The sequence below is a fragment of the Serinus canaria genome, chromosome 1 (assembly GCF_022539315.1).
Source record: "Serinus canaria isolate serCan28SL12 chromosome 1, serCan2020, whole genome shotgun sequence".
In the NCBI taxonomy this organism is placed as follows: domain Eukaryota; kingdom Metazoa; phylum Chordata; class Aves; order Passeriformes; family Fringillidae; genus Serinus; species Serinus canaria.
Genome location: NC_066313.1, coordinates 26,781,494 through 26,804,485, shown reverse-complemented (window position 1 = coordinate 26,804,485; position 22,992 = coordinate 26,781,494). Strand labels below are relative to the sequence as shown.

At 45.9% G+C, this 22,992-nt stretch overlaps 1 protein-coding gene across 2 annotated transcripts; it reads left to right on the top strand.

Moving 5' to 3' along the window:
- The first annotated feature begins 3,450 nt into the window (after positions 1–3,450).
- On the top strand, positions 3,451–17,457 carry ING4 (inhibitor of growth family member 4). Of its 2 annotated transcripts, XR_003945548.2 has the most exons (9): positions 3,451–3,570; positions 14,343–14,414; positions 14,609–14,775; positions 14,987–15,101; positions 15,421–15,529; positions 15,765–15,912; positions 16,310–16,371; positions 16,590–16,764; positions 16,858–17,457. XR_003945548.2 is itself a non-coding variant. In XM_030234479.2 (8 exons), exons 1-8 carry the CDS (start codon positions 3,534–3,536, stop codon positions 16,627–16,629), a joined length of 750 nt encoding a protein of 249 aa, XP_030090339.1. In that variant the 5' UTR covers positions 3,451–3,533; the 3' UTR covers positions 16,630–17,457. The 2 variants fall into 2 exon arrangements, 1 of the variants encoding a protein (XP_030090339.1); XM_030234479.2 differs by having other exon boundaries at positions 16,590–17,457.
- The last annotated feature ends 5,535 nt before the right edge of the window (positions 17,458–22,992 follow it).

Genomic DNA, 22,992 nt, shown 5'->3' with positions numbered 1-22,992 from the left:
CACATTCAGAACTTCAAAGTTGTTTGGAAAAGAAAGCCCATTGCTTCCATCTGCTTACCAGATAATTCTTTTCAAATTACTGATTGTCAGTTTCTAGCTATGCAACTTCTAGGATGTTTTATTTAATGGGTAGAACTAAACATCTTCCTAAATCTCATTGGCAATAGGTAATATTTCATTACCTCATGGATGTGTCTACATCATCCAACTTTCTTCCTAATATAGAATATAATTATGAGATTCTGTCTGTCTTCTATATTTTTATTGATTATTTTATCATCTTTATATCAACTAAAGGATATATATCATGTTTAGGATTTTCTTCTGATATTTTGCAGGTAATGTACCTGAAAGCTGCCCAAGTTTACTAGTGCAGTTTCAGAACATAGAATGAAATTGCTCTGTACACTTCCTTAACTACAACATAGGTACCTGTCCAATCGTCCTTTCAGGTACAACAGATTAAATTTGTGTGCATGGTTTCTTGTTTCTGTATAGTAGAACACCAAAGTACTAGAGAGATGTAGTAACTTGGTCCAACAAACATTTCGATTTCATGTAGTGTCTGTGTAATGAATGGAAAAAAAACTGCAAGAAAAGAAATCGTGACACCAAAGAACTAGAGTCTACGCCTAGTTTTGCTACTAAAGTAGGGTATGTTTCTGAAACATGGACACAGTTATAATTTGTGGCCTTTGGCATCCTTTTTCATTTGTAAAGCTAATTAACCCTCTCGGGGCCAAGTGCTGCAGATCAATCATTTGCCGTTTGTGAAAACAAAGTGTGGGTACCTCTCGTGTTTCCTGAAGACAGGAAATTAAAAGTTCAGGGACCTCTGAACTGAGAACGATAAAGAGTGAGAAGAACTGAACATACCTCAACAGCAGAAAGGTAACTGAACACAGGTTGGAAGTTACAGCTGTCCTGCTGGGTTCTGCACGAGGATCCCTCCCAAGCACTGGCCTTCTCCTCACAGTCCTTGGACAACATTTAAGAAGTCTATAAGGTAACTAAAGTCTGGAGGCTTGAATTTGGTATGCAGATGTTTACATTTCCAAGGGAAAACACAGGCATCTGTAGATCAATAAAGGTTGAGAACCACTCCTGCAGACTGCTTCCATAGGCCGTGCAGCTTCCCTGTGGGAGGTGACGAGGCCTGGGCAGCACCACTTATCCTGCAGGTCATCTGTGAGACCAGGAGCTACCTCCAGGATTAACTGCAGGATGGAGCTGTAGCAGCAACTCAGGGTGAGGGGGAGGAGTGTGATAACCACAGGGGGTAGCATCTGAGGCTTTGTTCCTGCAGCACTTGCCAAAGGATCAGCGTGTGAGGCTGGGTGAGGGTTAGACATCAATGGGTCTCCAGAGCTTGTTTCAGCTGGGAAAGCGCCTTCCTGCACAGCCATCTGCGCCTGTGCTCGGACTGCAACAGGCAGAAGTGCTTAAAAAATATTCCTCCTCTCAACAAATAACTGCCATGCTGACACTTCCTCTGTTGGTGAGGATGCTTCTGGAGCCCTGAGCAATGCAAACCCTTTCTTCAGCTTTGTAAAGAAAGCAAAATAACAAGCTTTCCGGGACTCAGAGCTCAGGAGCTAGTTTTTGCTGGAATGGTTGAGTTTCTACTGCTGCGAGACCACACAGGCACACAAAACTGCCTCTCCCCTTTATTTTGCAAATTCACAGTGGCAGTTCATGCCGTTAGAGACACATTTGTACATTTTACTGAGATTTGCCATTTAGATTTTAGGCAAGTGCCTCTTCTTTGCCCTATCACTTGTATTTGTGGTGGCAAGAGGTCCAGAGGGAGATTGTCTTTCTGGCATCTTCCTAGCCTTGGCTTAGAGGATAAGATGGGGTTCCCAGGTGGTCTCCTAAACAAATTAGTGATGTCTAAGAATGTCTGATTTTTAATATCAGCTCCATTGAACTTGGTAGCCCCGAGCAGGATGTGTTTGGGAGATTCTGGTTTAGGACTGTGACATGGTATAGGGAGCAGATTTTTATTTTTTTATGTAACAGCCACATCCTTCCCCTTAATTAAGAGTATAAGGCATTTTCTACGAGAATTTTGAACTATTTTAAAGGGGCTTAACAATAATGTTCAGCTAACTGAAGCCAGCTGCTCCACATGGGAACTGAAAAGACTAAGAAATGTGTTTTGAATAATTAAAAATATGTCATAAATAACTTAAATGAAGGAAGAGGAATGGAAAACTCCATCATCAGAACGCAGAGGCTCTCTGAATTAACCCAGTAGTTTAACGGCAAGATGGTTCATAGTTCAAACAGCTGCAGTTCCTTTATGTAACATCTCCTCAGTCTTGCAGTGCAGGCTGCTCAAAGACTTAATCCTAGTATATCCATATAGATAAAGGCATGGTGTCTTGGAAGATCTTTGGGAGGAAAAGAGAGAAAAACAAATCTAATCACTTCTCCTTACGGCCAGAATCTGGGAGCATTCAATCCTGAGCGATGGCTGTCATTACACAGACTGTCAAGAAAGGATGGTGTAGGTGGGTAGGCAGGAGAAAGGTGGATGAAATGGAGTATTAACCAAACTCAGTGCTCATAAACTGTATTGGATGCTAAATGAGCACTGACCTCTTGAAAAACCAATCCTGCATATCTTGGAACCTAAGGATCAACAGAAGTAAGTTAATTTTGTCTCAGTTCCTCCATAATCACACGTGACTTCACATCACCACACGGTGAGTGTAGCAAAGGACGGCTGGGGAGGGGCTCTAAACCTTCAAGTGGCTCCTGGCGTATGGTCACAAAAGTGGTTCTGGCATGAAGAGAAAGAGAACACGGTCACATGTTTAGTTGCCTTTGTTAGTCTGTTACAAGCGTTAGGGTGTACCAGTCCCGTACAGCAGAGACCATCCATCTCCGCTCACGACACAGCAGCAGCTGCCCCGCACTGGCGGATTACGAGGTGAATGGAAAACCACGGTAACAAGTCAACAGCGCTTCCTCGCCCAGACCACAGGATGGGCCAGGCTAGAAGGGACCCCAGTGTGTCACTGCTCCAACCCCCCTGCTCAAGCAGGGTCATTCGTCCCACAGCACATGGCAGGATTGCCTCCAGAGGGTTCTCCAGTAAGGGAGACTCCACAACCTCTCTGAGCAACCTGTGCCAGTGCTCAGCCAGCCGCACAGTGAAGAAGTTCTTCCTCACGTTCAGGTGGAACTTGCTGTGCATCACTTTCTGTCCTAGTGCTTGGCACCACCGAGGAGAGATACTTAGAGACATGGATGGGGTCCCCTCTCAGTCGTCTGAGCCTCTCGGGCTGAAGAGGCCCAGCTCCCTCAGCCTTTTCCCGTAGGAGCGATGACCCGGGGCCCCGGTGACCCTCGCCGCCCTCCGCGGGGACCGCCCGGGGCAGCCCCGCAGAGCCCGAAATGGCGGCGGGACCGGGGCGGAAGTGCCGGGGCAGGCGGGCGGAAGCGGCTTCGCAACCGGGCAGCGCCGCTTCCGGGGGCCGCGCGCGTCCGCTTCCCGCCGGAAGCGCCCGTGTGTGGGGCCCAAGATGGCGGCGGGGATGTACCTGGAGCACTACCTGGACAGTAAGAGCCGCCGGGGCGGGGCCGAGGCCGCGGCTGAGCCGGCCCGGGGGGCACGGACGGGCCGAGGGGCGGGGCCCCGCGGGGGCCGGGCGCTGCCCAGGACGCCCGCGGGCTCTCCCCGCCCCTCGGGCGCAGCCCGGCCCGGCCGTCGGGCGCCCGGTGCCCGGGCCGTGCGGAGAGGCCCCGTCCGTGGGGCAAGGCTCTGCTGCAGCTGCTGTGGAAGCCCTGACACCGCGGCCCCGCAGCTGGTTTGTCCAATGAGAAAGGAGCCCGGTGCAGCTCCAGCCACCTCTCGGGAGCGGGAGCTTGGCTGTCAGTGGTTTCCCGGGATCGATATCGAGCACAGATAACTTTGGGATCTGTGGGCCGGTAGTTATGGTAGTTTTCTACACTGCCAGTTTACAAATGCAGGCCCGCTTTTCTGGCCGAAGAGGAGCTCTGTAAATGCTAATGGAGTTGGCAACGTTATCAGAGCCCTCCTATGGCACCTCCTATTTTACCATCCTGCCTTAAGGTGCTTAAAACTTCGTCAAACTCTGCCCTTTGGGGATGAAACTTTCAGTGCATGTTTTACTCACGCGTTCTTAAAATAGCCGAGCAGATCCATTGGAGGAGTTGTTTTTCAATGAGTGGGCTAATGAGTTAAGATTGAATAACCTGTTCTTTGAGGAATGCCGTTCTCACGTTTTCCTGCTGGTCTGGTGTTGGCACTAGAGACAGGGGAGGTGTTCATGGGATGGTGTCTTTAAAGCTGGGGGGTTGTGGTTAAGTGTCTTCTGCTTCACTGCACCCAGCCAGTTACATCTCTCACTGAATGCTTGCATATGCATGGAAAAAAATGGAGTTTGGCTCTTCAGATGCCCTGCTACACCGGGTTTCTTCCAGCACAGAAATGATGAGGTGCTGATATATGGACACAGGGTCTCATTCCTTGCATCTTCAGTGCTCCTTTTGTCTTTAGGAAAGGAAATGTCTCTCTAAGAATGGTCAAGTACCATAATAAATTTCAGTGAAAGATGAAAAGAAGCTGCAGTTGAACAGGCAAGGATCTAGGAGGTGCAAGGAAGGAGGCAAAAGCCAGGAAGAAGAGTTGAATGAGGAGGCAGGTTGGAGAGGAGCGAAGATTTGTGTTCTTTTGCAGTTCTCTCACTCAGTTACAGAAGGCTGCAGTTGACTGAGGCTCCTCAGCTGGGAGGAGAAGGGCTGGGAAGGAGGAGAAAGAAGCAGATGGACAAGGAATAAATGCTTATGGGGGATGCAGGGTTTTCCTGCTGGGAGGGCAGAGGTGTATTTTGGGTAAGAGCTGCAGGGCTGAGTTCAAGGAGCAAAAGCCTGGGCTCTGCACTTGGTGAGCAGAGACGAGCAGAATGCAGCCCTGAGTGGGGAGAGCTACTGTAGGTACACAGCTGGAGAGAAGGGAAGGTTGGTGGCTGGAGAATGCTCCTGCCAGAGTCAAACACCCTGGGTTCAGGTCATCACAGTCAATTAAAATCAGCCAGCCTGGGAACTCTTCCTCTCTTGTACAGGCATGCAGAGGAAATGCCTGTACAAGAGGAAGTCTTCTCTCTCAGCTGAGGTTCATGGTCCTGAGATTGGATTAGAGATTGTCATCCTGGTGAAGGGGGATATTAATACAGGAGAGTCACTGTTATGGTTGAGGTGTCTTGCTTAAAAAATAATGAAAGTGATGTGCACAATCTAAAAGTCCTTAAAACCATCTGCATGCAAAGATTTTAGGAAGAACAAAACATTCATTCCTGTGATGGTTTAGCCTTTTTTGCTTATCCTTAGATCTCTAAGGCCTTTTTCAGTTTTGCCTGGTGCCACATTACTTGCTGTTATTAGCCACTCATAAAACACTTGCTGTGCTTATTCTAGATTTCTTTCAGGAGAGCATGTATGTATGTATTGTGAGACTTGGCAACAAAGAGCACCCATCACAGTCTTCAGTAAGTTAGGCTGCTGATAGGTAATAGCATATATTTCTGATTACCCATATTGCTCTTCTCTAAGCCTGCTTTCCTCTCCTGACCTTCTGCCTGAACTCCTGACTCTGTGGAAATGCTAACAGTATTTTAGACAGGAGTCTTCTTCTTGATGCTATCTGATTGACAGCATTCAGTTTCCTACTTGCTGCTCCCCCTTTTTCCCCACATTATTTAAGTGTTTTAAAAACATTCAGTTCCATTTTAAACTAGTTCAATAATATGCTGAAGCTTCCTGAAATTTGATAGAAATAAACAGTCCAGAACTTTTGGTCGTCTCTTATAAGAAGTGTCTAATTCTTAATTGACAACTGTGTCTTGGAACGGGATTCTTTTAACAGTATAGTGCTCTTGCAGACACAGTTTTCAGTTGAATGTCTTTTTGCTTCCCACAGAGATTTTCTTTCCTGTGGTTTTCTGTCTGGATCTGCTCAGGGAGTGAATGAGGAATGTGTGATGAAAGAGGGCAGTTATTTGTAGGACCTCTTAATATCTTTGAATAAAGGAAGGTGTGTAAAGGAGTTAAGTGAAAATTGTAGGAAGAAAAAAGGTGGCCTCCTGTTTGAAGCAACTGAATATCACTCTGACAAAGTGGGTTTGGTGGGTTTTTTTTATGTTGGGAGTCCCACTTTGTACAGGTTTTCCTTGCTTGGATTGTGCTTCCCTCAGATTATGAGTGGGAATTTTTAGTCAGAGGAGCAGATGTGCAGAATGCTCATAGCTGCAGCTGGAGACTGCCTTGAACAGATAATTCTGAAAAGTCATGCTATGGAGCATTTTTGCACACTTCAAGAGGAGAGTTTGTGATAAGCTGGCCCTTTGCCTTTAATCTCTTGGCCTCAGTAAATCTCGTGGCCTTCATTCTGTTGGTTAGGGAAATGGGCCACTCCACTGCAGCATTGTGAAAGCCCTTTATTGTCACAACAATAAACACCTTGAAAAGCTGGCTACAAAGTCAGTTTTCAGGTTGAGCTCTGGGTCTCATCATATGACTCTGTGTTGAGCAAAGAGAATAAAATAAAACTTTGAATCAGTGCTCAGTCACTGGGAATGAGAAACACCTTGTATGAAACATCATGTGAGTAGGTAATTAAAAACTGTATGCTGAAATGCATGAGCAGTCTGACAAAGTTAGGCATACAGCCCCAGTTGTTTCAGTTCATATATTCTGAGCCCTCTACTTTAGACATCTAAAGTTGAATTTTTTGTGGAATAGTCAAGTTCAGGAAAGTTCTCTTAGTAAAAGGTGTCTAGAAGCTTCTAAGGTCAGGTATTTCAGCAGCTTTTAAGTCTTGCTGTAATTTGAAACTGAGTTTAGACCTAGGATTAGGCATGCCCTTTCCTTGGCTTTAAGCGGTTAATTACAAAGCAAATCTATCTGAAATGTGTTATGCTTTTGGCAGATGCTTTTGCAGCAGAAAAATACACACATTCCTTCTGTGCTGAGCATCCTGACAGAGAAACTTCATATCTTGTCTACTCTGATCACCTTCATTCCTTCATCCTACTTACTGAGCCAAAGGATTCAGGGAATGGGAGAAGAGGAATGTGTCTTGTTCCGCTTTTCTTCCTGAGTGTTTTTCTCCAGTGGCTGAATTTAAACATAGAAAGATTTTCATGTCTTCAAAGATTGTTCTCCTTCTGGTTTCTAAACCATTTTATGCCTGGTTTTGGGGGGAGAAAGCAAGATTTAAAAGTGCTTTCCCTCAAGCAGTAACAGTGCAGCTTTAGTAAGGGAAAACCTATGGGTGCAAAGGAGTTAGAGATGTAGAAAAGGATGGGAGAAGAAGAAAGAAAACAGTGTTTTGTGATTAAAAGGTGGAATGTGCATAAAGACTCATGAGAGAAGAGTTTGTGCTTGCTCAAGCTTGAGTTGCTGTGTTTGGCTCAGTGTTGGCCCTTGAACAAGTTTAGGAATACTGTTGTGGAGGTGATGGAGATGACAGGCTGAGATGAGGAGACAGACTCACCTGGTAAGTTAACATGGTACTATGTAGTCAATATACCTTGGGGTTTTCCCCTATTTTACACTGGTTAGGGAGGCATTGAGTTTCCTTTGCTCCTTCTATTTGCATTTATGTGTCAGTAGGCACATAGAGATGCACCAGTTTGGGGCCTGTCAGTGCTAGAAGACTTAAGCCAGCATAAGCACAGAGCAATAGAAGAAAGAGTCCTCATGGAAATCATCTTTCTCCTACAAGTGGCATGGGAATGTCCTTTTGTTCCTTGATAACTAGCTAACCTAGTAAAATAGGATTTTTCTTTTCTTTTGGAATGGCCACATCTGTCTGGAATTTCTTCGGTACAGATTCATCAAATCTGGGTGTGATGAGTGTCATCATCTTAAAGCTCTTAGAGGACATGGATGTGATGTTGGAAATAGCTGTAGGCAAGCCCTTGTTTCCTTCCCAGACCTGGCTGTCTTCCAATTTCCCCAGCAGTTCTTTTATCTCTTGCATTCCCTACTTTCATTGCTCTTATCCCCTCCCCAGTGTAGCATGCACCCATACCCCTGTCCCTGCCTCTGCAGTTTCTCACGTCATTCTTCAGAAATGCGAGTCTCTTAATAAATCATTTTTCTACTTGTCACTGTTCTAGTGTAGTGAAAGATGCCTTTCATCTTACAGAGACTTTGGATTAGTTACACCTGTGATGCACCACACGTGATCTGTGGAAAATTACAAAAGATTTCACGCAGGGGAGAGAATTTGGTGATTCATAGGCATCATTTGTTTCTGTGTGAAAGCTACTGGCACAGCCCACACTGAGCTGATACATTTAATGACCAATTCATTTAGAATTGGTTTTGTTGTTGGCTGATATTTTTATTGGAGCTGATACAAGATAGCTTTACATGGCAAAGCCTGTTGTGTTTTCTCTGTAGTTCTTCACATACCCAACTGCAAATCTGATGTCATTGTTTTGGCAAACAGCCCTGTGGTCTCTTTGGTGGTTGTCCCTGCCTTTGGAGGTCCGTGGCAGGCTGGAAAGGCCAGGAGTGTTGCGAGTCTCATTCATTGTGTCAGTCTTTCAAGCCCTCCAAGCTTTTCAAATTCAAGGTTGATCTTTGAAAAGAAAGATCCCTTTTCTGACACTTAACAACATTCCCTGCTATCTTGTCTGTGGATGCTGTGGCACTGAGCTACTGTAATAAGACAACAAAAAGAGCCCTCCCTTCCTAAGAAATGGGCCCACATTTTGGGGGAGTTTTGGGTTTCCATGGCTGACTGTCACTGCTGACTGGTCCCCGTTTCTTTGGACAGTGTCTGAAGCAGATGTGCTTGGGTGGCCTGGTGTGCAGTGCATTGGCCCAAAGCTTGGGATATGTGGTATGGCCACAGAATTCCTGGATGGCTGTGGCTAAGTCAGTCTGCCATGCACCTAAGCACCCTCTTTGTAAAACTGCAAGTAGGGTTATCCCTTACCAAGGTGTTGTGAGGATAATGATACAGGTTAGGATTTTTTATTGCAGCAGGGCTGAACCTCTGAATAGAGGGAAGGGGATATATTGTCCTCAAGCACCAATTTCAGTAGAGGTGCTTGTGTAAAAGTTTCAGTAAATACATGTGTAGGAAGGTGATTGATTACTTGAGAGCACAGGACAGAGTTGAAGCAATAGTTTAAAAGGGTGATATGCTCTGAAATGAGGGATATAAAAGACACCCTGCCTCCTATTGAGGGAGCAAGGAAGTTCCTGAAGATTACTGCAAGCCATTTGTCCTGCAGTGTACTTCAAGTGCTGCAAAATTGTGAGAATCATGTAATACCAAAAAGTCCAAGTGTGCTTCCCCAGCAAGATCCCAGCCAGTTTGCAGTCTTCAGGGCCAAAGAACTTACCCCCTCATTGTGGCAGTCCCTGGCACAAGCAGGAATTTTTTAAATTGCCTTCAGCAATGTGATGTCTAAAGTGTTTGCTGAAATCTAAGGTGTTCAATAAAGCAACTGTGGTTATGTTTCAAAATGTCTTTTCCCATTTTTCAATAAAATTTACACATGCATCTAAACACGGTGGGTGAACAGATGTCTTGGGAAAGATACTATGTGTTTGGATGGTCCTTGGTGCTTTTGATCTGTTTTTAGGAGTTTGGGCAGCACAAATCCATTGCTTGGCACAGCACAGACGTGCTGCAGAGGATTGAAGCACAATTGAAGTTACCAGGCTGTGTAGGCTTGCTCTATGCGTTTGTGTGTCACAGTTATCATCTGAGTTAAGGAGCTGAAGTTTAAATATCAGTTGCCTGCACCTGACAGGCAACGTGCGTTTCTAAAAAGAAGTAAATAAAATAATAATTATAGGAGAGGGAAAAAAGTGGTGTTGGATTCTGACTTTTGGAGAGAGAGCGTGTGGTTCTGAAGGGAGAAGACAGCATGGTCATGGATGCCTGTGGAAGAATGAACAGGGGAAAGAATGACAAGGAAAGAGGAGAGTAAAAGAGATGAAAGAAGAATGGACTTAGTGAAGGGATAATATGTGAGGAGAGAAAAGACAAAGGTAGGTAGAGAGACTTTAGCTTGTGATCAGAAGTCAAAACAAGGTAAGAAAAGGAAGGGATGAAAAAGATTCATGCAGAGAGCTGTACCAGTAATTTTCAGGATAATCAGACCATGACAGGAATCAGTAGGGCCACACCAGGCTTCTGTATGGATCTGTGCAATGAGTCCATTAGGAAAAGCCTTGCCAGCAGGTTGAGGCAGGAATCCTGCCCATCTACTCAGCCCTGGGGAGGCTCCTCTGGAGTGCAGTGTCCAGTTCTGGGCTCCTCATTAGAGACATGGAGCTCCTGGAGCCTGTCCAGCAGAGGGGAATGAGGATGATTTGGAGACTGGAGCACCTCTCTTGTGTGGAAAGGCTGGGCCTGTTCAGCCTTTAGAAGAGATGTCTGAGAGGGGGCTCGTCAATGTCTATAAACACCTGCAGGGAAGGTGTGGAGGGTGGATCCAGGCTCTTCTCAGTGGTGCCAGCCACTAGGACATGGGGCAATGGGCAGAAACTGATGCACAGGAAGTTCCAGCTGAGTATGTGGAAGAAATTCTTTACTCTGTGGATGAACAAGCAGTAGAAGAGATTCCCCCACTAAAGTTGTGGTGGCTCCCTCTCCGGACATATTCCAGAACTGTCTGGAGGCAATCCTGTGCCATGTGCTCTGGGGTGACCCTGCTTGAGCAGGGAGGTGGGACCAAATGATCACTGTGGTCCCTTCCAGGCTTACTCATTCCGTGATTCTGTGACATGGTTGCATTACTGCCAGCCCATGCTTTGGGCCAAGCTGCTGGTCTTGCTGGCACTTTCTTCCGTGTACGTTTTCACCATCCTCCTGTTCCTCTCCTGCTGCTGTGCCATTTGTGTGGAAAGAGGCCCTCGCTTTTCCTTATTTTTCTCTCTGTTGTTGCGTATCATCACTCTTCTCTAGCGATCAAAGATGTCTCTAGGGTGTTCTTTCTTTACAATTATCAGTTTCATAATCTGAGAATTACGTGGGTATTTTATGATAGATAGTATTTAGTCATGATGATTTTAGGTGAATCTTACTAAGATGAAAGAGCAAAATTAATTGAGAGGAAAAAAGAAGAAAAGCAGGAGGAAATGAAATTACATAAATAGCATGATTTTTTTTTTAGAAATAGTGAGGGAAAGTGTGGTGGTAGGAATAAGGAAATAGAGACTCAAATCTAATTTTTTTTTTAATGGCACTTAGAGAGTGATAATGTCTGGTAGCCAGCACAGCACAGGTCAAGCAATTTCAGCAAGTGTTCTGTCCCCTGTGATAAATTCTGTGGTGCAGAGAATCACTTCTGTTTAAGGCTATGCAAGAGCTTTGGAGTTAAGCTGCAGATAGTAGAAAACATCCCCACAGCTAGATTAAGTTATGTACCATACAGATAGTTTGTTGCTCAGTTATAACTTGCTTATCTGCAGCTTTATCTTGTTATGCTTTTTGTTATTGCCAGACTCTCTCTGGATCATAATTTGTAATGGTCTGCTCAGCTTCCTTCCACGTTCAGTTGAACAGATAAAGTATCTTTGTAGCAGTTCTGATTATAAAGTCACTGTACTGTCACTTGTTTCATTTTCTCCATTTATTGACGAAGCAGTGGCAGAACATTTGTCCAATAATAGATTTGCAGAGTGGAATGTTTTGCTGTGGTTTTAGGAAATCATTTTGCTGGTTTTAGCAGGGAAGGAATTCAATTGGCAGGGGTTTGTCTCGTCAGCCCCAGTGGAAGCCTGCCCAGCTAATGAGCCTCTGGAAAGTCATGGCTCAGATGTGTAAAAATGATTTGCCCATGGTGCCTGAGCTGAGCATGTGCTCAGCCAGAGCCAGGTGACAGCCCTCCCCACACCGCCAGAGCCCCCAGGAGCAGGGGGCTCTGCACACCTGGAGGCAGGAAAGGAGGCAGGGGAGTCACTGGCCTGGCTGAGGGGCTGGCACTGAGGGGAGCAGGCTCTGGGGAGAGAGGGGCTCTCAGGGGTGGGGGGCACTGGCTGAACAGACAAGGCCAGACGCGTAGAGGCAAAAGAAAGACAGACAGATGTTGTCCAGACAAGGGCATGTGCTGGCATCAGTGGTGGTGGCAGATTTTTACAGTGATGGCTGTAAAAACTAGAGCACAGTTCCTTTCAGGTTGTGTAGCCGAATCAAACTCCTGCTTGAGTTTCTCCTGGTGCAAGAATATCGCTGTGAAATGTGACCCTAACCTCATGTGGGGTTGTTCTGCCTGCACAGTAGCATCCTACTGGTTTTTGTGCTGGCTCAGGAGCTTGCTCTATCTAAAGGCTTCTAGCCCTGCTGAGGGAAAGCTGACAGTACCTGGTGGAATTTGTGCTTTTACCATCTGTCCTTTTCAGAAAAGAAAAAGAAATTACATTAATCTTTTCTAAAAACCACAAAGTCCAGAATTTAGAAGCTGTGATCTTCCAGGATTAATAAACTCAATATAAATTTGACATATTGTGTGCAGTGCAGGAAGAGCTTCTGTTTTCCTCTAGAGGATACCTGTCTTGTCTTCTGCAGCGGCTGCTTTGGAGAGGAATGAAAAGCAGCGTGCTGCAGTATGACCCATGTTTCATTTGCTGTATAAATTGAAAGGTTTAGAGTTGATGAGGCTGGGGATTGCAGGAGGGAAAAAGGCATGGTCTCTAGATTCCCAAGCTGAATTTCATCCCTGCCACAAGCTCCCTCTATAAGCAATAATAATTTTCAGCATTGTGTCCCCGTCGTGTTCTGAGATGCTTTTTCGAACCATAGGGATGTAATCCAGTAGTCAGCTGCTTAAACCTTGTGTGAAGTCTGTCATGCTGAACAAACATGGAAGTATCAAATTCAGGATGTACCTACAGACTTAATTTTGCTGCTTAGTAATTTTTCAGAATTTGAATTTGCGCTGCTAACTGTCCTTGAATGCAAACGGGTGAAGTGTATGTGCTGTGGATTATATATCTGGGTACTTAAGGACACCTACTACCTGAGCATTTCTCAGGTAACTAAATCAGAAATGGCAACAGAAATCTGTTAAATCAGCAGCTGGATTGCTCCTCCGTATTCTGTATGTAACTTCTTATTATGCTGTTTGGGCAAAAGTCTAAGTAAAAGGAACAACTTTAGTGCTCAGCAAGGCCCACAGTTGGTTTTACCTCTTACAGGAATTAATTTCACATCCTGTTATGTAGTACTTGTTAAAACTTGTTAAAACATACAGAACCTTCCTTGTCAACTGGTTGCTTTTCAGGGAAGTGGAAAGGCATTCATTGCTGTAGAAATATATGCAGAGAAGATAGAGATTGCTGCCTGGACTGATGTGTTGGACAGCTTTGGTGATGGCCAGACACACCTCCAGTTGCACTCCATGTGAGCTGCAGGGCCAGTTCAGGAAGCTCAGTCATGCTTCTGTTGTGTTTGTGAAGAGCTTTCCACGGCACCTTATTTTTTAAACCTTCAAGAGAGATTTATTATTTTCATTAGGTATAAAGGTGACAGTAATCAGGCTTAGACTTCAGGTTAATGCAGTGACACTAGATCTCGTTTTCATTAGACAGGCATGGAAAAATGAGAATTGTTCTTACCAGCTTTGCCAGTTGAGCATCTGGTGATGCCTGGGGGGTGAGTAGCATAGTGCATTGAAAATTAATTGACTATCAACTTCACATTGCTCATTCAGAGCCCTACAAACGATTATTATTCACAATGTGTGGCATCCTTCCAGGTGTTGGACACACCACACTGAGATGACAGTGCAGAAGGCACAACAAGTTACAAGTCACGAGGGGTTAAGACTGCTCTCTGTTCCCCATGCCATCTCAGACCTGATCTTTGCTCTGCCCAAAGTGTCTACTGACCCTTATATGTTAAATGAATGCATTAAACAGACTCACTTTTCAGCGAATTAGCATTTGATCAACTTAATTTTTACATTCTTGTGTAGAAATAACTAAATGGCTTTATTCACCAGCTGTTGTGGTGTTTTTTTCATTACTGAGTGGAGTTTTCAGATGGAGATGTTGTGTTATAATGAGTGACACTCATTACAGATATTGGGTTTCTGCTTTCTTAGTGTGGACCTTTCTGCATGGCAGCAGTTTTCTGCTAACTAATATGTATTCTAGAACTATGCTTCTGCATTAAATATATCACATTTTTATAGTCTGTCTCCTTTGGGGCCGGCAACAAATGGAAGCAGGCTGATGTGCACCAGGGGTATATGTGTGTGTGTGTTATTGGTTAGCTTTGTTCCTGCCTTGGCATCGTGGACAAGAGACTGATTTCTCCATGTATTCTCCTTTCTCTGCAGGTATTGAGAACCTGCCATTTGAATTACAGAGAAACTTCCAGCTCATGCGAGATCTGGATCAGAGGACAGAAGGTGAGGATCAGGGATGGTTTTGTTGTCAAGACAAGGAGTATGTAGCTTGACCAGCTTTTCTTTGCTTTGCCTTTGTCATGGGGATCTCCAGGCAGGGGAGGAGGCCTGGAGCTGCTCCAGTCATTCAGTCTCTCCTGATGGAGGGCACTGTGGTGTGTGTGGTGCTTGTGTATTTAATGTCTCACTTCTTTCAGACCTCAAGTCAGAGATCGATAAGTTGGCCACGGAGTATATCAGCAATGCACGGACTTTGTCTTCGGAGGAAAAACTGGGGCTTCTCAAGCAAATCCAGGAGGCCTATGGGAAGTGCAAGGAATTTGGGGACGACAAGGTTCAGCTGGCTATGCAGACCTACGAGATGGTATGAAGGGAAGTGTCTCGTGCTTATCATGTGAACGCCCAAACTAAAGCCCCCCATCTGGCAAGGCCCTGATCTCTAATTTTTAGGCCATGCCCACTCTTGCTCCTTGGCTCTTTAGTGCAAGCCCCCTGCCCCTTTGTCCCCTCTTTGTCCTCTCTCTGCCTTCCTGGGCTCTGTCCTGTGGTAACCCCTCCCACTGCTGTCCTTGCAGGTCGATAAGCACATCCGGCGGCTGGACACAGACCTCGCTCGCTTTGAAGCAGACCTGAAGGAGAAGCAGATAGAGTCGAGTGACTATGACAGTTCTTCCAGCAAGGGCAAGAAGAGTGAGTACCACCACTGGGCTGCAGATTGATTCAGGAGGCAGCCAAGTGACTATGGAAGTGGTGGGGATGAAGGCAGGCACTGGAGTGGTGCAGATCAAAGACTGTTGCGCTGGAGTCTGAAGGACAGGTAAAAAGATGATGACTGGGCTCTTCTTGTGTGAGTGTTTCAAGGCTGCTAGATAAATTAGGATGGGGTGCACGGCCCAAAGCCAGTATGCATTCCAAAGTAGGAGTGTATTTTAGTGCTGCAGGGGTTGTCACTGTCAGGTGTCTGTTTTGCTGGGGTGACAGATGCAACACCTTTTTCTCTCCTGACCAGAGGGCCGAGCCCAGAAAGAGAAAAAAGCTGCCCGCGCTCGCTCCAAAGGGAAAAACTCTGATGAGGAAGCACCAAAAACTGCCCAGAAGAAACTGAAGCTTGTCCGCACGTAAGTGTTTAAGGGACTTGAGGGAATGAGAAGCAGCACTGGAAATCAGACCAAGGCAGGCCTAGCCAGGCTTCCCTGAGATCCCCAGACTGGAACTGTGTGTCCTTTTTTATTCTTTCAGGGGAGTGTGGGTTGGAGGGGAAAGCAGGTCCCCTTGGGTGTATGTACTTAAAAAAGAGAAGTATCTGTCTCAAAGGCAGTTACTTTGCTGACATACTTTATTCCTGTCCTGCAGTAGCACAGAGTATGGAATGCCTTCTGTCACCTTTGGAAATGTGCACCCCTCAGATGTACTGGATATGCCCGTGGACCCCAATGAGCCCACTTACTGCCTCTGCCACCAGGTCTCCTATGGGGAGATGATTGGCTGTGACAACCCAGATGTAAGAGCCTGCACACGGTAGAAATGGAGGGGAATGGAGTGGAGATGAGTCTTGCGTGGAAAGTCTTGTCCTGCTTGGGTGGGCCCTGGGACAGCAAGCAGTGACAGGGAGAGGGCTTACCTCAGGTAGTTGGGATGGGCAGAGGTGTGGCTGGCAAGGATCTCTGAAGTGCCTCTCTCTTCGGGGTTTTCCTTAAAATGTTTCTTGTTCCTAAACTTAGCAAGGGAGAAGGGGAGTTCTCCTTGCTAACAGTGTATAGGTTGGGTGTGAATATTCAGTCCTTGATCACTGCTAGGGATTTTGGAGTTTGTGATTAAATGCTGGGAAACTCTGGTAGCCCAAAAGCAACAATTTGCAAAGGAAACTGCTCTTTAACTGGCTGCTTTTCATCCCACAGTGTTCCATTGAATGGTTTCATTTTGCCTGTGTGGGTCTGACAACAAAACCAAGAGGAAAATGGTGAGTGAAGCAGCCTGGGGGGCCCATTTGACCTTTGGAAACGGGAGGTCCTTGGTGGCAGGGGAAAAAATACTATATATACACACTTAGAAGATACCATTAAAAGGAAAATTTGAATTAAGGTTTTGTCAGGGACCTTGGAAAAGGTCTTTTGGGACCATGCACTTGAGGCTCATGTCATGCCCTAAATGTTGGCTTTGTACTTCCCTTTCTAACAGGTTCTGCCCTCGCTGTTCCCAGGAGAGGAAGAAAAAGTAAAGTCATAGGAGACCTCAGTACTGCTGCAGGAGCTCTCTTCCCCCTGCCAGGGCCTCGTCCCAGTTCCCCCAGCCCTTGGGGCCTTGGCTGAAGGGAAGTCTTGCCCTGTTTGTGGTTTGGGCCATCCCTGGAATGGTGTGTACCCTCACGGTGGTTCCTGTGTGTTCTGTATCCCTGGTTGCTTCTGAGTCCTCAAGGGAGGCCCTCTCTGTGTACTATTCCAAACAGGTCTCTGAACCTCAAAGGGAATGAATGAGGGCACCAGGGTAGCCACCAGATTCCCAGGGATTCAGGTAGCCCCTGATTTTCCTTGGCTTTCCTTCAGCCTCCTCAGAGTTCATTGCCTGTTCTCTGCTTAGAGAACAAGGCTATGGGATGGGGGAAGGAAAGGAGGTAAGTCTTCAGCATTTTAGGTCATTCATTTTCCTGGATCTTTTTCAGGAGAGAGGGAGTAACCAGGCTACTTCTTAATCTAGTGGGCTGGTTGAGAGACTGAAAACCTGATGTGCTCCCTGTCTTTAACCATTCCACTGCTGGCATTGAGCAGCCTCTTTTGTTGGGGAGAGGAGGAGGCAGAGGGATGTTTAGAGCTAGCTTTGTCTCTCTTATTCCTGGGGTAAACCTGCTGGTCTGGGAAGCACTCTGTGTGAAGGAGGAAGAATTTCTGACCACGTGGGGAGAAACGGCTTGGTCCAGTCTGTCTTCCGGCTTCCAAATTCTGCCTTCCTCTTGTGTAGCGGTGCTTCTCCATGACGCTGATGGTGGGAAGCTTGGAGATTCAGATCCCACTTGTATAATACAGAATGAAATAAAATTCATTAAAACCAATGCTCTGTTTGTCACCTTGATGTCACCTCCAAAATAAACTGCAGCAATCGGTCTCTAGTTTTTCTTTCTCTCTTAGCTCTGCATTTATTGTAAATGGTGAATGTGGTGCAGCTTTTTCATGTAGCAATCCTGTCACTAAAAAGTGACATTCTGCATAAGTCAGGCTTGAAAATGTACCTAATGTACTTGCAGAAAGCTACTGAGCTTTCTCGTGGCTGTGAAAAATACCCGCCCCTGCAGCCATGCCCTCACAAGAAGGTGAACATTTATTCCCACTATTGTTTGATCATTTACTTCATCAGTTGCCTCCTTCTCTTAAATGAGGAGGAGTGGAGGTGGCAAAGGCCAACCCCCGCTGTCTGTTGGGCAGCACAGCTGAGAAGATAAGCCATCAGGACAAACCACATGCCTCCAAGAAGGTGGATAGGTTTTCCAGACACACTGATAGCTTGCTTCCAGTAGGTCACAGTCACCTTGCCAGAAACTCTGGCTGCTGTTACTAACATAACATTAAGCTCCAATTCCTGAAGATCTGCAGTCTGAAGGTCTGTAGTGTCTGCAGATAACTGAGAGGAGATGGCCCAGACTGAAGCTCCTCTTTATGAATTCCACTGGCACAGCCTGGAGACTGACAAACCAAATCTTCTTCCTCCTTGTGGTCTGCTCACCAGGAAGGTTTAAGCCTTTTCCCTGAAACATGGAATGTTTTCCTCACCCAAATTACTTATATGAGGATCCATGGAGGATTTTGCTGGTTTAGTTCTGAAGCCAAAGCTCTGCTTGGGTTCAGAGGACAGTGTGGGTTAAGATCAGTGCTACTCCCACCTTGTCATTGCATGGGGAGCCTGAAAGCCCTCAGCTCAGAAGCTGGTGGTGTTTTCTGTTCAAGTGAGTTAGCACTGAGTCAGTCTTTGCCATTGCCTCGAGAAGGGATGTTCATTCTGTTTCTCTGTTCATTCTGCACAGAAAAAAGGATGAGTTCTTTCCCGGGCTGTGGCTTATATGGTTTGTGGTACCCCTGCCACAGTCTGAATCTCCATCCCCAGATTGTGTTACCACTTCCTGGGGCTTCCTGTCTTAAAGAGAGGAGAAGCAAATTCTGGAAGGTGTTTGCTGTGTCTCTGGTATGGCTTTGGTGACAGGGAGACTCTGCCATGATCCAGTGGGTGAGCAGGCTGAGCCAGGAGAACTCATCTCTTCACCTGGGGGTTACTCAGACAACCATATGTGCTCCACTGACAGAAGAAACGGTGGATGTGGCCTGAACTGGAAAATGGGCTCTGGGCAGGGGGCAGGAGTGATGAAGGATGGAAACTGCTCCAAGCAGCTTGGTTTGGATGGATAGGACACAGGATTTAATGGCCAGCATTAGCAGGAAGCTCTCTAGGAGCTGTGGGCCAGAGAGGTGTTTGAAGCACCAGCCAGCAGCAAGGAGCATTCCAGAGACTTCTGCTGCCACAGGGAGAATGCTCTGACTCTCACAATGAGACAACTTAGGCCAAAGTTTGGATAAAACCTGGGCATTTTTCAGTGGCTTGCAAGTATAAATGCAAATGAAAGCACATTAAAAGCTAACCTTGGAAGAGAGGGAATAAGGGCAATAGCTGTGCAATATTTAATCACCAGAGGAGCAAAAGAACCAGCAGAAGCTAGAAAATACAAAGTACAAAAATGAAGCCAGTGGGAACAAAGCCTGTAAGTGACAAGGCTGGAAACATGAGCAGCTTTTTTTAGAATGCCTTTTGTTTTTGATATAATTGAACATGGCACTTGTCCATTACTGACTGGAGATAGCAGAATTGTTTGTAATGAGAGGAGGGGAAGTGTTCTGTAAACATTTATTCTGTGTTGGTGCTGGTGTCATATGGGGATGGTGTACTTCCTAGGCAAACAGTAAAGAAGGGTTTTAAATGGCACCTCTCGGGGCAAAGATTTTTTGATCATCAGTCCTCAATAAATGATGTTTGTCGTCCTGTGAAAGCCACCTGGAGGCATCTGTGGGTTGATCTCTGTCAGACTCTGGACTGCTTAGGAAAACCTATGAGGCTGGAAAAGAACCAGCTCTTTTTTGGTCCTTAATGATGTCAAGAAGGCTGCCACAACAGTCCAGATGTGAAATACCAGAACAGCAGGGAAGTAAATTGCTTCTCTTTAAAACTAGCAAGAAATCCAGGTCAATAAAATAAAATCAGTTTGATGGGAAGTAGCCAGAAAAATCTGTCAAAAATTACTTGATTTTTTTTTTAAGATCCTTGTTAATAGTTACCTGGATCACTGTAGTGGTAATGGGATCTGAGAAGTTTACTTCTCCTAGAATTGAAGTGCTTAAAGCAGGGATATACTCAGTTAAAGTAATCATGAACTCCGTTACAGAACTGGCTAGCTTGCAGATTTCTTGGAACAGCTGTCAGTGCAACATAAACACTTTCTAAAATGGTGCTGGAGAAATTGCCCTTTTAGAGTGATTGGAAATATCCTAGTTGATGAGTGGAGTCAAGTCTGAGTTTCAGGAGGCTGGAGCCATAGAGCGTGACAGGAGGGAAGAATTTTGCAGCCTTGTTAAGCCCATTTATTAATAATAATTGGTCCTGCACACAAAGGACCAATTTATCCTGCCCAGTTTGATTGCCCCATCTGTGGGCATCTTTTCTGAGTAGCTGGGCAAATGTGCTGACGAGGATGTTCAGCAAAGTATTCCCCTTTCCAAGGAGCAGATGTGCTCCTCAGGCTCCCATCCCTCTGGCTCTGCCACCACCACGTCCATGGCATGGGAGCCATCCCAGCCACGACTGTCACCTCCCACCAGTGGGGCCACCTTCTTCTCCTGCTTGTGAATAAACTCAGCCCACAGCTCAGCAATAGCCAGCCTTTCTCTAAGCACTCTTAAGGTATTACTCACCCAACCACCACCCAGAGCTGTGTGGTGGGCACTCTCTCACCATCACACATATTCAACTCAAATCTTGCCCAAATCAGCCCAGAGGTCTCAAGCTGGCAGTGGAAGCCATTCCCAAGAGACATCTTGCTCATACAGACTGAAAATCAGCCCATCTCCCCCCAGACCTGCCTGGTTGGAGAATTTCTGAGCTGTTCTGCTTTCTGTAATCAACCACAGCTCTGCTTTCTCCCTGCCAGGGTGAAGACACTGAGACCCTGAGTGTCAACATCTGCTCTAAAGATCTGGCTGTGGGCAAGGGAGACTGCAGCACTGAAAGAGTTAAAGACTCAAAGAAGGAAAAGAAATGTCCTACCTTTCTTTCCAAAGACAACTGAAGGAAGTTTTTCTGACTCTGCTTCCTATTAGTTACAGTATCAGAAGAAATAAAGCTGTTTTTATCTAATAAAATGAATTTCATTTATAAAAATAGTCAAACATCTTGATTAATTTATGCTAATTTATGTTTATTTTCCTGAATGCATAAAAGAAAATAGGAGTGTTACTTTTAGAAAAACACATTTGTGCCCAAGGCTTAAGGACAGGCAAAGCTGTGACAAACACTAAGCTCCTACATCTTGGTGTGACAGAAATGTTCAGCAAGGTGTCCCCTTTGGTGGGAGTTTGCAGGTGTGCCATTTGATTTCAGTGGGCTGGGTTGCTGCCACTGAAGAAACAACTCATTCAAAACTGAAACCCCATCTGGGAGAAGCAAAGGAATTATTTTTTACACGTTGACAATGAGCAAGGAAAAGAAGTGTGAGACCTTGGCATTTCCTCGTTCTGAGAGCCTGAATGATGCAGTCATTGGAAGAACCCATTTACTCACCACACAAAGACTGAGGCGGGAAGAAGCCTCTCTGGAGCTTTGTATTCCAAGCCCCTGCTCACATTAGGGACAAAATTGTGGTTGGATCAGGTTGTTCTTGCATGAAACAAACCTGCCTAAAAAGGCTACAGCAGTTTGTTCAAGCAGGCTTTTATGTATCCACTCCATTTTAGTTTGTATTAATAATTCAAGAAACCATTTTTAAATGCTGTTTTTGCAATCAATTAAATATTCCATTTTCTAAATGTCAATAAAAAATGCTTCATTCACCATTTCCTAACAAAATAAAATGTAAATTAAGTATTTGAATTAATGCACGTTATAACTGTGCGGTGCTTGTACAAATGTGAATAGATTAACATATCCACCAGGTTAAAAAGAGTGGCAATTTTAATGTAAAGTCTATATTTATCAGCATATTCACCCAGGTCTCAGCCAATGACAGTAAACCTACCGAAATAAAGTACAAATGCAGAATGAAGATGATTTAACCTGTGAATAAAGTCAGCAATTTAGAAAATTTTAGTTGGAATCAGAACACTCCCAGGTGCTTTTTTTCTGTGCAGATGAGCATCTGAGCCCTGCTCTGCATGGGCTGCTGCCTACAGCCCTTCCCACAGGGTGAAGGTGTCCAGCACTGGGAGAAGTGTTTGGAAGAGTTAGTGCTGCACGGGAAGGGGCTCTTTGCTTGTCTGCTCTGTGATGGCTCCGGGGCCTCTTGGCAGGGCTGTCCCCTCTGCTGAGAGGCTCCTCAGGACTGCCCAGCTCCTCCTGTGAACAGAGTGAGTGTCCCCCTTCTCTACCTGCTCCTTGAGCTGTGTGTTTTAGGGAATGGAGCTATCCCACCTGCCTTCCTTTGGTGCACAACCTGGCGCGTCTCGGGGGCTCTGTCCTGAGACCACCCCAGCACCGACACAAGCAGAGCTGCTCATGGCCTCCTCCCCAGGCAGCCTGCTCTTTAACTTCTAGCAGCACACATCCACCTCCAGCTGGCTTTGGAATCATTTTTCTATCATCTCTGCTCACATTTCAAATTATTTAAGACACGTGCTTTCTGGGGATGCTGCTGGACAGGCCACTGGGACTCACACCTGATCTTTGTGGCCTCCATCTTTATGGGGCTTTGAGCTGGCCAGGCATCCTCTCCCTGCCCCAAACACCCCAGTTTAACCTCCTGTGCTGACACGGGGTCTGTGAGCCACGGTCCTGGAGTTTCCAAGAGGTTTTCAGTCACTGCTGCTGGTGGTGGTGCCTGTGGTGGAACATGGAAAATGCTAAGGAATAGCCAAAGTATTTGAGACAACAATAAGGAAGAGGAGCTCATCTGCTGAAGGGTGGTCCCTCACAACCAGACAGGCTCTTACAAAGCTCAGGATTGAAAACACCACGTGGAAAACACCACTGCAGCGAGTTCTTGTCCTGCTGTCCCAGCTCCCTGTGCTGGCTCAGAACCTCCGTGGGCCTGGGGGTGACAGCTGTGTCCCTCAGCCCGCCAGCTCCCAGCTGGCACAGGAACACCGGCTGCAGGAAACTCTGCTGCATGGCAGCCCTGAAAACAAGGGTGCAAATCTCCTTCACTGCAAAAATCACAGCTTGTAATGCATCATGGAGGGCACAGCCCTAAAGGTGCCAAGTGAGCCCTCAGAAATCAGAAAACACTGGAATTGGCATCACCCCCGCATTGCTGACAACTGTAATTGCTTGGTGCAGCAGTAGGGAGTAGACTTCCCCCAGCCTGCAGCACTGATGCATCGTGTACAAGGTGCTGCTC

Coding starts and splice junctions, on each gene's coding strand:
- ING4 (XM_030234479.2), top strand. CDS start 3,534: ATGGCGGCGGGGATGTACCTGGAGCACTACCTGGACA. Junction 14,415..14,608: donor TCTGGATCAGAGGACAGAAG/GTGAGGATCAGG, acceptor CACTTCTTTCAG/ACCTCAAGTCAGAGATCGAT. Junction 15,102..15,420: donor TTCCAGCAAGGGCAAGAAGA/GTGAGTACCACC, acceptor TCTCCTGACCAG/AGGGCCGAGCCCAGAAAGAG.